The sequence below is a fragment of the Lithobates pipiens genome, unplaced genomic scaffold, assembly GCF_037356315.1.
Source record: "Lithobates pipiens isolate NorthernLeopardFrog02 unplaced genomic scaffold, aLitPip1_a1.2 Scaffold_13, whole genome shotgun sequence".
Lineage (NCBI taxonomy): Eukaryota > Metazoa > Chordata > Amphibia > Anura > Ranidae > Lithobates > Lithobates pipiens.
In genome coordinates, this window is record NW_027507718.1 from 421781347 (window position 1) to 421799468 (window position 18122).

Consider the following 18122-nt stretch of genomic DNA (forward strand, 5'->3'; position numbering starts at 1 on the left):
ATATTCTCTGAAAAATGGCCAAGAAATCATAAATTCTGCCAGGGTATGTAAACTTATGAGCACAACTGTATTTTAGAACATAGAATTGAACAAATGACACTGCACAATCACTGTGGTATTTATAATGCTTTAAAGCAATGTTTTTTTTTTTGTTTGTTTTTTTGTTACCACTTAAATCTTTCAAAATGAAAGCTAGAAGCTGACTTGTTAGTTTGCACAGCTGTTTAAAATGATGTCTGCTCCAATTTTTATACATTTCTCTTTTGTATTAAGTGTCGAATGAGCTTGCTATGTAAAGTTTTTCCTGTGTACATAAGACTTCTGTTCTGTTATATCTTACATTTTATTATAAACTCTAACGAGCAGGGCCCTCTGATCCCTCCTGTATTGAATTGTAATGTAACTGTATTGTCTTCCCCAATGTAAAGCGCTGTGCAAACTGTTGGCGCTATATAAAGCCTGTATAATAGTTTGAGCCTAATATATTATCTTTTCTTTAGCCTCTCAGCCGAAGTCTTAATGCAGATGTACCTGAACAGCTAGTAACTCCTTTAGTATCACTGGGTCACATTTCCATGCTGGCTCCTGATCAGTTTGCTTCTCCAATGAAGTCCGTGGTGGCAAATTTTATTGTGAAAGATCTTCTAATGAATGATCGGGTGAGACTCAGAATATTGTGTTCATCTTTAATTTAGCAGTTAATTGAGTTCGAATGAGTTTAATTTGTTTTCCTCTGCAGTCAACTGGAGACAAAAATGGCAAACTCTGGTCCCCAGATGAAGAAGTTTCACCAGAAGTTTTGGCTAAGGTATGATTTGTACACTGGTTTTATCACCATTTAAAAAAACTTTGTCTCATGTCAATCCCCCCCCCCCTTTCTAATATTGTGTACCTTTTTTTTTTTATTATCTCTAATAATATTGGACATATCTTATTTGTATTTTACTTATGACTTTAGGTACAAGCCATAAAACTACTGGTCCGCTGGCTTCTGGGGATGAAGAACAATCTGTCCAAGTCGGCCAACTCCACCTTGAGATTGTTGTCTGCCATGTTGGTCAGCGAAGGAGACTTGACAGAGCATAAGAGAATTAGGTGAGCAAGTTTTGGGGCCCTTTCACACGGGGCGGATCAGTGATGATCTGCCCTGTGGATATCCGCTTGCTCAACGGGGATCGCTCCGATCCCTGCTGAGCAGGCAGAGGACAGGTCCATCTCTGCATAATGCGCAGGGACGGACTTATCAGAGCGCCGCTCTCCCCTATGGGAGATCGGATGACGGACCACAGTGTCCATCGTCATCTGATGACAGATGGAAAAGTAGGTTTTTTCTCCTTCACACTTTTTCAGAGCGGGTCGGATGTCACTCCCTTCCGCTCTCAAAGCTCTGCTTTTTGAGCTGTGCAGTTTGTACTTTATCCCTCCCACTTTTTGAAAGCTTATACAAACTGTATAAATGCTGCACTTTGCGCTAATGTGAAATAGTGCCGATAAACAGGTACAACTTATGTAGGAGGATTTATTTGTTTCTATCTGTGTATTACCTGCAGCTAGTCACTTCACTGGGTATATGTAAGGGGGGTTATAAGCCACTTTAAAATTAAAGTCTAATGAAAAGGGTTTCCCTTGCAGTTTGGCTTTTCCCCTGTACTGAAAGGGTTAAAGGTTTGTTTATGCCTAAGGTACTCCATACATGGACTTTTACTTATCCAATCCCCAGTTTTCAGGCTCCGATCACATTGCAAGACCATGTCCTGCAGCATCTTCTCTTATTCTATGGTGGACACAGGAACTGTGACATCAAGTACAACATGGGTCCAATAGTCTTTCATTGTACATGAGGACAGCGAGGGACTGGAGCATCAGGGAAAATTTGCATTCTGTCTGCCAGGCAGTGGGGGGTTAGTTTAGTAAAAGTGCTTGTTACAGGTACCTTAGGCAAACATGAGCATTTAACCATTGCAGTGCAAGAAAATGTATTTTCCTTCTAGTCCATATTTAGGGTTATTATGCACCACAGTTTACAGCTGCTACCTTTTTTTTTTTTTTTTGAGCAGTGGTGTAAAAGCCTAACTCCATGTTGACTGACTTTAGTTAGTTTGGGCCAGGTTTGCCCAAACAAACTTTTCCCTTCACTACAGATACAGATGTAAACCAGCTAGCTAAAGTACACTGCACTGTTCGGCAGCAGGACGAAGACTTCCCATCCTTTTCCCAGAGGAAAAGTAAGTCAGACTGCTAAGCCATTCACGAGAAGCTTTGTGTTCTGTGACTGAGTACAAAGCTTCCTCCGGCTGCACTTGGCAGCACTTAGAACCGATTCACATAGCAACAGACTGCTGCTGTACACTAAACCCCAGCAGTTTAGTGTAAAGCAGCTGTCTGTTGTGGCTGCAGTGAGCCCAGTGGTAGTGGGCAGTGTTTGGTTTGTGATTTAGCACTTTATACAGATCCTTTTTTTTTTTATTTTGTACAGATTTTATTTTAATGTTTCAAAAAGTCACACGGTTTGTCACTGTATAAAAGCATGGTGTGCTGCTCTACTGTACATTGACATGCGGTCCAGCCTGGAAAACTGTGATTTAAAATGTGGCATGTCTGCATTTTATAGCAGATCACTGCAGCGCAGCTCTGGGCTGCATTGTAGTGTGAATAGGACACACAGTGCAGTGACTGCAATCATTTTCCATGTGTAATGAATATATAAATGTGGCGCTAACCAATAGATGTTAATAAGCAATCACATCCGTCAATCAGGTCCATAATTAAAATCCAATCAGAGAAATAATCCAAATTCACAAAGTGCATGTGCAATAAAACAAGTATATGCCTTGATTCCAATAATCAAAAGTGCATGTGCAATCAAAAAATGAATAATCATAGATTTGTTGATATGTTGCAGTCAGGTGCAGGGAAAATATATCCATTCTTAAAATGTGTATTCACAATTGCTTCCACCATCCATAATCCACCAGTAGTGTGCCTCCAGCCTCTCGCCTCAAAGACCCAAGCGGTGATTTTTTTTTTTAACCACTTGCTTACTGGGCACTTAAACACCCTTCCTGCCCAGACCAATTTTCAGCTTTCGGTGCTCTCACACTTTGAATGACAATTACTCAGTCATGCAACACTGTACCCAAATTAATTTTTTGTCCTTTTTTTTCCCCACAAATAGAGCTTTCTTTTGGTGGTATTTGATCACCTCTGGGGTTTTTATTTTTTGCGCTATAAATGAAAAAAGACCGAAAATTTTGAAAAAAAACGCATATTTCTTTGTTTCTGTGACAGAATTATGCAAATTATTAATTTTTCTTCATAAATTTTGGCCACAATTTATACTGCTACATATCTTTGGTAAAAATAACCCAAATTAGTGGATATTATTTAGTCTTTGTGAAAGTTAGAGAGTCTACAAGGTGTTGTTGCGAATCGCACAAAATTGATTTACATCTGATGTACTGGTGGCCTATCTCACTTCTTGTGACCCGAACAAGTCAGGAAAGTACAAATACCCCCAAATGACCCCTTTTTGGAAAGTAGACATTCCAAGGTATTTAGTAAGAGGCATAGTGAGCTTTTTGATGTCATTTTTTTCCCACAATTCTTTGCAAAATTAAGATTTTTCATTTTTTTTTTTTTTCTCCACAAAATTGTCATTGTAATAGGTTATTTCTCTCACGTGGCATGTGTATACCACAAATGACACCCCCCAAAAAATTCTGCTACTCCTCCTGAGTATTACAATACCACATGTGTGTGACTTTTTCACAGCCTGGCCACATAGAGAGGCCCAACATGCAGGGAGCGCCATCATGTGTTCTAGGAACATAAATTATACATCTAACTTGTTGACTATTTACTACACGTTTGAAGCACCAGGACAATGACACGTGACACTGATGACAGATGGCACTGATACGTGGCAATGATGACACTTATACGTGGCACTGATGACAGGTGGCACTGATGACAGATGGCACTAATATGTGGCACTGATGGCACTAATATGTGGCACTGATGGCACTAATATGTGGCACTGATGGCACTAATACGTGGCACTGATGACACGTGGCACTGAAGACACGTGGCACTAATACATGGCACCGATGACGCATGGCACTGATAAGTGGCATTGATGGCACGTGACACTGACAACAGATGGCACGTGACACTGACAGGTGGCACTGATGACAGATGGCACTATGTGGCACTGATGACAGGTGGCACTGCTGGGGGGAGGATGGCACTGCTGGGGGGAGGATGGCACTGCTGGGGGGAGGATGGCACTGCTGCGGGGAGGATGGCACTTTTTATTATTTTTTTACTTTACTACAGGCAGCGTTCATCTCTCCCCTCTCACACTGTCTGTGCGGCGCTGAGAGATGATCTCATATGTTTACATATGAGATCATCTCCCATTGGACACGCCGATCACGCTGTAAACGGCCGCTGTGATTGGCCATTTACAGCGATCTGTGTTTGCCTGTCCCCGGGCGACACGGCGAACACAGAACTTCCGCGATGCGCGGCCGCGGCGGTGCGCATTGCGGAAGTAAACATCAGGACGTCCAGGGACGACCACCCGGACGAACGCGCCTGCTCTACGGCCGTCATTCAGCCATAGGGCGGGGGCGTGAGGTGGTTAATGGCGGTTTCTGCTCCACTCTCCTCCTTGGAGCACCAGACCAGGCAAATGTGTAAGCAGTGGTTGGGGATAAGTATAAAAGTGTTCTTCCGCTGTGCAAAATACATCCTCCTTGGTCTCCTCCACTCTCCTCCACCATTCAAGACTCATAAGATAAAGGAAATCTGCATAGTGCAGTAATTTAAAATAAATATTTTATTTCAAAGCAGCAAACTTTTAAAATTAGAACAGTCGGCATTAATAGATTCTTCTTCTGCTTCTGGTCTTGGCCGTGACCTGAAGTAACACGTCGTGCAGCTTCTCCTCCATGGTATTGTGTGAAATGGTCATTTATGTTAATTTTGTCCCGCTCCCCCCCATTGTAAACATACTGGACTTTTGAATAGTGTACACGTTTATATAAACATTAACTGCAGGCAATTGGAGGTTTAATTGATATACCCTGTGCTATAAGAACTGTAAAAACAGCTACAAGGATAAAATATTGCTGCCTTGCTATTAATGCATGTAGTTATATAAAGCAGTCATATTCATTAACTTAATTGGTCGTGATTTTTATGAGGAATATTGTCCTTTTGTGTTTCAGTAAGTCTGATATGTCTCGCCTGAGATTAGCAGCTGGTGGAGCCATCATGAAGCTGGCCCAGGAGCCTTGTTACCATGAAATTATCACTCCAGAGCAATTCCAGTTATGTGCACTGGTTATTAATGTAAGTTTTCAGGAAATCTTCAAATGTAAATATATTGTAATTGTACTGTACAGGACACAGGCTGAGTATTCAATGACCCTGGGTTATAGGCGTCTTGTACCTTCAGGTTGATTGGACATTGGCAGTTTTGAGGACATGCCCCCTAAACTCCCTCACTAACCCTACTCTGCCATGAGTCCTCAGTGTTTTTCTATTGTCCTAAATGTATGGACCTTTTCTCCCTTTAATTTATTTTTATCTTCTGAGTCTTCAGTCAACTCTTCACTGTCTTTTGATATCGCAATAGAAGCAGCATATGTGCATTGTTGCAACCTTTGAAAAAAAAAAAAAAAAACAGCTGGATCTCACTGCAGGGATTGCCCTGAAATGTTGAGTCAGTGTTGTCAGCTGCAGGGTGCTATACAGGTCCAAGACCGTTGTTGTTTTCTATGGAAGCCAGATTCTGAAGACCCCTTCGAGGGTATGCCCACTAGCGTCGTGCACCCTGTGTCTCTGACCCTTACTGTAAAAACCAGAGCAATGTTTGTAGTATATTCACTTTACAGTGAAATACTTTCGGACATAACGCTAAAACTCAACCACTCAGGCCATTGTCTTAGATGGATAACCAGGTTTTAGAACACACTAATCGCACACTTTACAGCCACAGATCATTGAAAGGTTCTCAGGCGCTTCCTTCTAACGTTTTACCAAGATGACTTCACTACAGGATAATCTGCACCTGTGTTCCTGCAGTTTCCTACCAAATACGCTTACCCTATATTCCACACCTTAATCTGAGAGTACCCCACAGGAGATCATCATTACCCATAGCTACAATGGGAATCTGAAGAAATGGGGCCTTGGCTGAATCAAACAGTCAAACATTGGTCACGTTGCCAAATGCCCACACAACACTTGTGACAATGTTTCCCTTGCTCTGGAGCATGTACTGGTTTTATCACACGTCTCTAGCTTAATTTTAGGCATCCAACAAGATGCCTACCTTACTAAGGCAGATTTTTCTTAAACTGACACAATTTCTTAAACAACTAGCAGCTTTAAGAGAGCCGCTGTATCTGTCCAGGGCTGCAAAAAGCCAATTCTCGTCGCTGAAGAGTAACCAAAGGCAGTACTAGAGTAGGCTGCAGAAGATTTACCACCTTCAGACTCCTATACACCTAAAATTGCAACTTCATGCAATTTGATTGCAAATGTGGATCTGTTCACTTCTGCTTCGTGCAAAAGCCTCTGCATTTTAAATTCACTTATAAGTAACATATGATTATCCACTAATGAGCGTATAACATATTCAAAAAATCTAAAACCTGAAAGTTACAAGTGTATATCAAAAATTGAGTGCAAACTAAAGAATAGTGATCAATATAAAGTGCACATAAGATCATAGGATATAGACCACCTTGCTGATGGCCTTCTTGATCACCTTCAGTCTGGATTTCGTACTCAACACTCCACAGAAACTGCTCTGCTCTACCATCTCTACATTGACGACACTCTCTCTACCCCTCAGCTCACTCCTTCAGTCTCCTCACATATCACTAATTTACTATCTGATATAATAGTCTGGATGTCACACCACTTCCTCAAACTTAATCTATCCGAAACCTAACTCCTGATACTGAGGTATATCCAGTGAAGTAAAACTTGGAGAAAAGGATAATCTTCTTTTCCCAGATAGTCCTAGGTGATCTCATTAGCAGGGCTTGAAAAAAGGACCTTATAGTGTAGTATTCCCAAGAAATTTTATTGAAAAAATATATATAGCAACCCTTGCATCTTAGAACACGGTAAAGAGTAAAATTTCAAAACGGCCGCAGCTCTGACCAGCTGGCTGATACGTGGATTAGTGCTCCACCCAACACGTTTCCCCATAGCAGGCATTGACTGAGATTGGAGGCTAGCCAGTATTCAATATGGAGGAATATAATAATGAAATCAGACCCTAAGTGGTAGGGTTGGTACGACATCTAATAACCAAGGCAGTGGAGAATAATGGGTGTTTGTGATGCTTCATAGGGCACTCCATGAAGTGACAGATTTGTAGATCTTGAAAACTATACAATTCGGGATCTCATAAGAGTCCTGTAAGTGTTGATTTGAACAGACTCCTCTGGCCATGAGCAGAGTATGTAACATGGTACGACCCTTTTTGCTTCCGCCATTAAAAACGTTAGATTCACCAACCCAGGTGGTAACAAAGGACCGTTAAGCAGGGGTAAGAGGAAGATGGGGGGGGCGGGGGGCGGTGGGGTATATCAGACGATCAGAATATTCAATGGCATCTCAGACCAATAGGATGTGGGCCAACATCGGGTTTAGAGATTTGGGATCGTGCATGGAGTGAATCCATTGTACAGAAGAGAGATTAGGTCGACATCCCGGACATCTATAAGAGTCCATAGGGCAGGGGTGGCCCACCCAATCCACGAGTCTGGCCCCTTTCAGGATGCCGGATGCATGGATTTTAATGCAGAGTGGGAGTTGTTTTTTGTTTTTTTTGGCACCTAATTAAAGCCAGATGCTCTAGCCTTCAAAATATGGTGGGCTCGAGCAGAGACTGCACACGGTGCTCACCCAGGTGTGTTACATTAGCGAATGAATATTCGCTATTGTAACACCGATCCTCCCAGCCAATCAGGAAGCCAGTCTTGAGACCTATCACCCAATTGGTGGACAGGACAGATAATTCTATTTAATGCCTAGGAGGAGGGAGGAGGTGCACCACCGCCATGATGGAGGAAAGGACACACGAGCCAATATCCGATGCCCGCTACCTGCCACCTAGATGGGTTAAGTCCCAGACCGGCAGACAGCGAGTGGGGGGTGGTTGTTTGTCGTCCCCCTTTACAAATAAAAAATCCACCACTGCCATAGGGGTGCCAAATTGCCCACCTGTAGTTGGTCTATAGGAGGCAACTTTATAATAGTGGGCAATATCGGGACACTTAACCCTTCCCTGACTTTCGAGTTGTACAGAAGCGATCTACTTTGCTGTGGTCTAGTTCTTCCCCAAATAAATTTCAAGATACCACGTTGCAAGATACTAAGGATATGAAGGGGAACAGGGATAGGAAGAATGCTTAATGAGTGTAATATTTTGTGAAGGAAGGACATTTTGATGGTGTGGATAGGACCCATCCAGGAGATTTGAGGAATGTCCCAAGTATCTAGCAAATATTTCAGATATAAGAACGTATAGAGAATTGTTTTTTTCTAGCATTGCATAATCTAAAAATACACCCCCCTTATACTCATATTTTTAACAACATCGTAGTCGCGTGTCTCATTTTACTCTGGTTTAGTGTGACAAGATTCAGATCAGACAACTTTATAGTCCCAACCTTTCATCCAATCTATTTCAATTTGTACGTAGAAGAACAAGTCTTGAGTTATCTTCTCTTGTTTGTGTTGTAGGATGAGTGCTATCAGGTGCGACAGATCTTTGCTCAGAAGTTGCACAAAGCTTTGGTGAAGCTGCAGCTTCCACTTGAGTATATGGCTATCTTTGCCCTGTGTGCCAAGGACCCAGTAAAAGAAAGAAGAGCTCATGCAAGACAGTGCTTACTTAAGAACATTAGCATACGACGGGAATATATAAAGCAGAATCCAGTATCAAGCGGTAGGTTTCATCAGTTGTACACTGGTAAATGGTGGAAATGGCAATAAATGTGCCACTTATTGCTTACCATAAAAGGTTATCTCCAAATGTTTTGTTGGGGAAATTGAAAAGACAAATGGAATGTTTCATTTTGCTTGATTTGTTACATTGATCATGTCTCCACAGAGAAGCTGTTATCCTTACTGCCTGAATATGTTGTACCATACATGATTCATCTCCTGGCTCATGACCCAGATTTTACAAAACCTCAGGATATTGACCAACTACGTGATATCAAAGAGTAAGTGTTCTGGTAATTTATGGTCAAACTTGCTGTCCTAAACTTACACAGATGACATTCATGCTTTCGGCTCAGGCTAAAAATGCAGTTTGTTTTAGGACCATCTTCCTGAAATCTAGTGACTGAGGTACTATGCGGTTTGACAGCACGTTAACTGGGTCTCGGGCAAATATATAAAAAAAAAAAAAAAGACTAATGCTAGACTAATGAACATATAAGTATGCTTCTTACCTTATCTTGTGGATCTGGGGTACACCATGGTGGATTTTTTGGTAAAGGGAGCCTGTACTTAAGTTAAAAGTCTGCCATTGTAGACCTATCCATTTAACAATGCAAGTTCTCTGGAAATGGTGGTGATCGTAGTTTTAGTGTCTTCTCTGCCTCTGACCTAGAACAAGTATGCAGATGATCTGATCTGTATGCCGTCTCCATGCTGGTGACTCTGTATGTGTTCTAGATCTGTGGTTTTTTTTTTTTTTAGCTTTTTGCTTTTAGCTTTTATTCCCATAAATATGTATTTCTTGCATTGGTGCTATACGCCGGATGTTTTTTTTTTTTTTTTTTGTCTCCTAGTAGAACATATATTGAGTAAAAATCTAAAAGTATTTCCTGTTTAACACTGAAGTATTGTTTTCCTATACCAGGTGCCTTTGGTTTATGCTTGAAGTTTTAATGGCTAAGAATGAGAATAACAGTCATATGTTCATGAAGAAAATGTGCGAAAGCATTAAACAAACTCGAGATGCTCAGGCACCAGATGATCCAAAGGCTAACGAAGTACGTAATTTGTATTGACCTTTTATTTTGATGCTTTGCATCATGTAAATTTTCTCTGCTTTTGAAGTACCAGAAAGGAGTCCTGAGTTTTCTGTAAAAATCTACCCTTCACCAGCTTGAAGCCCATTTGTCTGGAAAGAGTATAATTCAGAAAGCTTGCTACTGCTTTTCATAAAGTATTTGATAGTTTGTGCACATTCTATCTCCTTTGTGTCAGCTGTCTGTGTTGCCAGCTGTCGTTCCCCGGCCAGTGCTGCAGGGACGCAACGTATCCCTCCTATGATTACCTTGTCGAAATGGATTTTCTTTCTCATCCATTTTGGGACACAGGAAGTCATTCATCTTTTGGGTTATGCAGCCACCTGCATGAAGAGTGGATACTACCACCAGCGGGAGAAGAGATCCCAACATCTATCCCAACATTGTAGTCTTCCCTAGCTCTGCTGGATGTGACCGGTGCCCTTTTGGCTTAGATTTTTACTACAGTCGTACAAGACTTTATGGCCCAAATCACCCAGTTATTTGTGGACTCTGGTCACAGAGGCCATGAATGTGCTCCTGCACCTTTCTCTGCAAATCTACCTGATCTTCCCAAGGCCTCAGAGGCAAGTTCATCCAGCAAGAACTGGAGCAACTCAGGCTCAGAGGAGTTGGTCTTCCTGCATTAATCCTAAATTTCAAAGAGATTATTTCTGCTCTTGTTGATGGGGATGTGCACTGTTAAGCTAGACTGTTGCTTCTATCAGTGCTATCACCTGCCCTGAAAATTGGAAAAACCCTAACAGGATGTTTTCTCCCTCCCAGTCACTTTCTGTTTTGAAAAGGATTTTGTAAGAGTGGTTTGTCCCCACTGTGGATCCAGCGGTGTCTTGCCTTAACTAGGTTTACAGCTTCACGCCGGGTCCCTACTGCGCATGTGCGCGGCACCACTACACTCTCCTACGGACCCTGCAGTGGGGGGAGGAGGAGGGAGCAAAGCTGTGACATAATTTGTTGCAGCCTTGACTCCTGGAAGTGGGGGGCAGGATGTGGCACTGGAGAGGGGCATGAGACAAATGAGTGGAGGTTACACTTGGGGGGGGGGGGGGGGGGGGAGCTGGGTTTTTTTTTGTTCTTTGAAACTTGGACAGTTTGCATCTCCGGGTTATTGGGTGGGGGGGAGGTTTCCAACATGCTAAAGTTTTTCTTCCCTCCCCCTTATAGGTTTATCACTTCCAGTTTCTGTTGCACAACAGTTTCTGGGGTTTTGTGCCAGCCTCTTCACAGTACCTAAACCTAAAGGTGACGTTCGCCCAATCTTGGATCTAGATCCCATAACTCTAAATGTCTTCATTAGGGCTGAAAATTTCTGAATAGAATCCACCAAGTCTGTTATCGCCTCCCTTCACCAGGGGTACTTTTCTAACTTTTTTGGACAAGTACCTATATGCCCCCTGGTTTTCCTGTATATCTGCATCTTCTATGCTTTGTCAGACCCCTACACAACCTGTTTTGATGCCCTCCTATTTAATCAAGTTAATTCAGTCCCTGGGCAGAAAAGTTTCGGTTGACACAGCCAAGTTGTCCCTGGCTTGGTAGCTCGGGAATCCAGCTCTGGAATCTGAAAAGTCCTTGCTTTCCTCTTTTTTTATTTTTTTATTTTTATTTATTTTTTATTTTTGGACGATCCTCACAAGAAGTCCCACCCTCTATAACAGGAGATGAGTCCTGGACACTTGTTGGTGTGCAGAGGACCTGGTCAGAGGAGTCTTGTCTCATAATCAATATGGACCATCCTGTTGAAGGGCCATCTTAACTAGACCCAGTCAGACAACTCCATAGTGGTGTACAACATACAGGCAACAATGAAGCATGGTGGAGGTCCCTTGCAACTTTGGGGCAGCATTTCTGCAAATGGAGTTGGATATTTAGTCATACTCAGTGGTGTCCTCAATGATGAGAAATGCAGATGCTTATCATGCCATACCATCTGGGAGGCATAGGATTGGCCCCAAATTTATTCAGGAGGATGAGGACCCCAAACATATAGTCAGTGTCATTAAGAATTATCTTCAGCGTTGAGAACAAGGAGTCCTGGAAGTGGTTTTGCCCCACAGATCCCTAACATCAAGTTTATCTCGGATTACATGAGGAAACATAAGGATTTGTGGAAGCCTACATTCACAGAAGATCTGTGGTTAGTTCTCCAGTATATTTGGAACAACCTACCTGCCAAGTTCCTTCAAAAACGGTGTGCAACTGTACCTTGAAGAATTTATGTGGTTTTGAAGGCAAAGGGTGATCACCCCAAATATTGATTTGGATTTCTCCTCTGTTTAAATTTACTTTCAGTTTTGTTGATAAATCAATAACACTTTTTCTGAAAGTATTTTAAATTTACAGAATTTTTTCCTCACCTGTCTAAAAAAATTTGCACTGTAGTGTACATTTTGAACTCTCAATCCAAGTGGTCTCAACGAAGATCGAAATTAATAATTATATACACACAGTTACATGCATAGTAGGCGAGGTTGAATGAAGACCCAAGTCAAACCTATTTGTGTGATTTTATGTTGGTATTACATTGTATATCCCTGTATGTTGTGGTCATTCAGGTGCTTATCTAATAGTTTTTTTGAAACTATCGATGCTCTCTGCTGAAGCCACTGCTTGCGGAAGAGAATTCTTGGAATATAATCCAGTTTATTTAGTCTGTCTCCCATACGACTTGCTCCTGTGTTTATGCCTACATTCCAGATGTATAAAATTAATATATGCTGGTCCTATGGTTATATACACGTATGGCGATTATTAATATTTTTACCTTTTTAGTTTATCCCCGTTGTATTTGTATGTTTTTTTGTTTTGTTTTGTTTTTAATTTAAAAAAAAAACAACAAAAAAAACGTAAAGTTAGCCCAATTTTGTTGTATAATGTGAAAGATTTTACGTTTTAAAATTGTGTACACTGGTTGGATGGCGCCAAACCTTGGTACTTAAAAATCTCTTTAGGCAACGCTTTAAATTTTTATAGGTTACCTGTTTAGAGTCAGGGAAGGTCTTGGGCTAGAATTGTTGCTCTTGCTCTAGCGCAAGAGGCGATACCTCACATGTGTGATTTGAACACTGTTTACATATGTGGGCACGACTTGTGTATGCAATCGCTTCTGTGCGCGGGAGCATGTGTGTATATGTATATGTGTGTGTATATGTGTGTGTATATGTGTGTGTGTGTGTATGTATATATATATATATATATATATATATATATATATATATATATATATATATATATATATATATATATATATATATATATATATATATATATATATATATATTTATATATATATTTATATATGTGTATAATATATATATTTATATATATATTTATATATGTGTATAATATATATATTTATATTTATATTTATATATGTGTATAATATATATATTTATATTTATATATATATATATATATATATATATATTTATATATGTGTATATTATATATATTTATATATGTGTATATATGTGTATATATATGTGTATGTGTATAATATATATATATATATATATATGTGTATAATATATATATATATATGTATGTGTATAATATATATATATATATATATATATATATATATATATATATATATATATATATATATATATATATATATAAAAAAAATTTAACACTTTTATTTATCCCTAATACAAGGAATGTAAACATCTCTTATAATAGGATTAGGGCAAGACGGGTCCTCTATAAGACCCCACATCTCTCCTTCAGGCTGGAAAGACAGATGGGAAAAAAAAAAAAAAACTGTCTGCCTTTCCAGCCAGGTCCCCGGCATTTTTTACGTCTGCCCGGACGTGATGTCATAACATTGAGCCCGGGTAATCGCGGGTGATGGAAATTTCTCTGCTCAATTTCCAGCAGCGACTGATTCGTTTACTGGCTCGCCAATCACATGCAAGAGCTGATTGAAGGACCAGTGTAAGGTGAGGGCACCTCCTACCGCCGCCTGTGAGACCGATCAGGTGGACTGCCTGGCTGAACTGCCGCTATGATTGTTCTTACGGTGCACAGAATCACCAGCTGAAAAAATATCTGAATGATGCCTGTAGCCTCTCTCCTTCTCTCATATTTATTTAATAAGAGATAGCACAGTCTTGTGGCCGGTCCAGGTAGAAATTCTCGTAGCAGGCATGTGTGTGAATTTTGGCGGCTTGATCCAATGCCTTCTGGGTCTATGTGAGCACTTGAGATGTGGAGAAAGCTGGTCTGTCAGTAAAGGTGTTTTAAAGTGTTTTTGAATGAATCTTATGGACAGACTGGATGGATGTACAGATTTGCAGACTGTCGCACTGCAATCTTTGGCCAGTGAAGCCTGAATTTGAGTGGGAGTTCCAGCCAGTGCCTGATGCTAACAGTATGTTAATACACCTTACTAGTTTCCTAAATTGGTAAAGAACGCATGCCTGATTAGACACTGACAACATTCACTGACAAAATTAGCAGGTCTATTGGTTTTGCATTGTGTAATTGGTTTACCAGAATATTCCATTATGCGTAAGGATCAACGTTGTGTACAGTTTAGTGTTAAACTGAAACAAGTGTTGATGAGTTATAAACTATTCAAACATTTCTGTATTTTTCTTAGAAATTATATACGGTCTGTGATGTGGCTCTATGTGTTATGAACAGCAAAATCACAACAATGCATCTAGAAACTCCTAAGGAACCAATGTTGCCAGCTAGATTTTTTACTCCACCTGATAAGGTAATATCTGGTATGCTTTATATTATCAAAGCATTTAATGTATGTACATGAATGTTTAACCTTAATTTAAATTCATTTTTGATGCCTTTTTAGAAGATCAGTACAGTTGTTTTTTTTTTTTTTTCCTGTGCTATAATGTATACTATTACTACAATACTGTGCTATTATAATAATATAATTAATTGTAATGTGCCTATGCACAGAGGTGCGTAAACAATCGCATTTGCAGGACAGCTTGCTCTTTTGAAGAAAACGGTCTAAATCACCAGATGAAAGTAAAGGAGAGCCTAAAAAAATAAAACAAATGCAGCCGTCACATCTAAGAATAGGCAAGCTGCAATATAATTGTTTAAATGCTAAGTTTCATGCCACTTGAAAGCAGATCATCACTCCATGTTTTTATTTTTTTGCAAACTTGCATTGGTTCTACCTTTTCTAGATTTAAATACATTTTTTATTTGATACCTGAGTGGCTGATGGGGTTTATTACAATCACTCTAATTGTCTACCGTACTTGCATCGGTCCAGGCGCTGTGATCTAGACCTCTTCTTTGCACAGGGTCATTCACCCAGTAGCGCAGCACCACCATCATTTTGATGAATTGGAGAGTTGGGGCACATATCAGGTTCTCCACCTTATCCAATCAGAGAAGGCCTTCATTGGAAAGCATACGAGATGTTCTATGAATGGTGGTGCTGCTGTGTGCAGAGGGGGGAAACCCCTAGAGCCAGCATGCGAAGATCATAGCAATCACTGTATATATCACAGGCTACTGCAGTGATTTTCATTATCCCCAGTGGGTTTCCACTTTGATCAAGGCAAGTGGACCAATGTAAGTTTGCAAAAAATCTCTAGAGTTGTACTTTCAACATTAAAACCTATGCTCAATAGACTGAAAGTAAAGGAATCTACAGCTAGTACAAAAATACATCTTTCATTTTTTTTTTTTTTCTTGTTTTCTAGGAATTTGTCAATGATAAGAGCTGCATATCTGAGGAGACAAGGGTTCATCTATTAACAGGAAAGGTAAAATTGAGAATTTTACATTTGACAAAGTTTAGAAAATTTTGATCCATGTTTAAAGGTGTAGATGATTTCTGTTCATAATGGCTGTGAACTCCAGTAAAGATTCTTTTAAAGCAGAGGAGGAATTGCATACACAGGGAGATATGCTCATACAGTGGTGTGCTTAGAGGACTCAAGTTAGTTTTCAAGTTTAAATGCTGGGAGTTGAATCAATTTATCTTGGTTAAAGCATATTGGGAATAGCTTGCCGATGAAGACCCTGAAAGATAAATGAAGGTAGCAGATTTAGGTTACCTGTAATCTAGTTTCTTTTTAACCCTTTAAAGCTGGACTTTAGGTTAATATAGAAGACACAAACTAATGATAAATAGCTGTTAAAATTAAGCTGTAAATTCAAGACTTTAATGGTTAATCACTTTTTAATATTTTGCTGGCATTTATGCAGGATTTTAACTCATTCTAATGTTTAAACACACGTATGGGAAATGTAATTTCATGCATTCTGTTGAGACATTTACTTATTTAACTAACTCTATTCTGATGTGTTTGAAAGATGGACTGTTTTCTTAACAATCTACTGTTTTTCTAGCCAAAGCCAACCTCAGTTCTTGGTGCTCTAAACAAGCCTCTATCAGCTACTGGCAGGCGGCCTTACCACAGAAATACTGGATCAGATGGTGGAACTAACACCAGCATTATTTCTGAATCGGACTCTGTACGGCAAAGGTAAATTCAAACATTGACTTTTTTTTCAGGTGCTTTACTGCTAAGGTGGCAGATATTGGATGGTGGCCCCAAATGACCAGTCTTGAGAGACAAAGCTAAGTTAATGTTTGCTCAATTATATGGGTTCCCCTATTGTAAACAAGCAGCTGGACTTCCTGTGCTTGCCCACCCATTCATTGTCTGCTACTGATTTCCATTTGACCCCTTAAGCTGCATTAAGCTGCTTCTGGATTTCCATTGTCTTATATGGAGGGGAAATAAGCAGTTCAGAACCGCTTAAGCATCATTAAACCCAAAAGCAAACTTGTTATATTGCAGCTTACCAATTCTTAGATGTGGTGACTGTATTAGTTTTCTTGTTTAGGCTTTCCTTTTTCACCTGGTGATCCAGCCAATAAATCTGCTGTTTTTCAACAAAACATATTGTCCTGCAGATGTAGCAGTTAGATGGTTGAGACCATTTACTTCTGACAGGTGCTTACAATGATCAGCTTTTATTAACCACTTGCCGACCGTGTCCTGCACATATACATTGGCAGAATGCCATGGCTGAGCAAAGTAACGTACCCGAGCATTACTTTGAATTTCCCAGCGACGCGTGCCTGCCGCAAGCTCCATGAGCATGGGACCCGCTGTCTCTATGTCCGCAGGGATTACATTTTGGGGTTTAATACCACTTTAAAGTGTCATTAAGTATTATTCATGCATGTATTCTACGGACTGAAGTCACAGAGCCGGTCTAGTCTCAGGAAGGGTCACATCCATATGGATGGGATCTACCCACATGCCTGGACGCACCTTGATCAGGCTCTCAGGCAAGCTGCCTGAGCCAGCTGCTCCTGCCCCCTTCACTGCTCACTTCACTGCCCAGCACTCCATTGAGTGTGGGGGGGGGTGCAGAGCAGAGAGTCGGCGACTGACAGTCAGCAGCTCTCTGCTTACAGGGCTGTGAGAATCAAGAGATCGTTGGTGTTTGATCGCATGGTTCTCAGTGTTGGAGCCGATGCGAGACAGATGACAGAATCGGACTGCTGCTGCATCCAGCTAAGTACGAAAAAATTTAAAAAAAACATAAAAAGCAAATGCCTTACTTCTGAGTTTAAAAAAAACGGACCACTTTTTGCCCCAGGCTCCTCCAAATCCCTTTCTTTTTGATTCTGTGTTCCGACGTCCTGTAATAGAAAGCATGCAGGAAAGCTAGGCTTAGATAGATGGCTATATATCTTATATCTAGGTAGGGCTGCAACTAACGATTATTTTCATAATCGATTAATCGGCCGATTTGTTTTCGATTAATCGGATATAAAAAAAAAACGGAAAAAGGGGAGAAATACACACACACACACACACACACACACACACACACACACAGTGTCCCCCCAGTATAGATGACACTTTCCTCCCCTCTCACATGGTGTCAATGCTCCCCTCCGGTGTCTTGGGTTTTCTCACCCCTTCATGGTGACAGCGGCTCCTCCTCGGTGTCCCGGGGTGGTATGGGGCGGAGTCTGTCGGGACCCGCCACACGTGACTCGGCCGACTCCTCAAAATGGAGCGAAGGGTACCCTGAAGCCGG

The 18122-nt window shown here is 40.6% G+C and overlaps 1 protein-coding gene across 6 annotated transcripts in view; it reads left to right on the top strand.

The window, feature by feature from the left end:
- PDS5A (PDS5 cohesin associated factor A) overlaps window positions 1-18122 on the top strand; it is a 197609-nt gene that overhangs the window by 152032 nt on the left and 27455 nt on the right. For all 6 annotated transcript variants that reach the window (XM_077477616.1, XM_077477618.1, XM_077477613.1 and 3 more), the window contains 10 exons: window positions 501-659; window positions 740-808; window positions 959-1095; window positions 5232-5355; window positions 8770-8974; window positions 9140-9254; window positions 9899-10031; window positions 14674-14793; window positions 15758-15820; window positions 16410-16546. In XM_077477616.1, coding sequence (XP_077333742.1) covers window positions 501-659; window positions 740-808; window positions 959-1095; window positions 5232-5355; window positions 8770-8974; window positions 9140-9254; window positions 9899-10031; window positions 14674-14793; window positions 15758-15820; window positions 16410-16546 — 1262 coding nt within the window. The remainder of the gene's footprint in view (window positions 1-500; window positions 660-739; window positions 809-958; window positions 1096-5231; window positions 5356-8769; window positions 8975-9139; window positions 9255-9898; window positions 10032-14673; window positions 14794-15757; window positions 15821-16409; window positions 16547-18122) is intronic.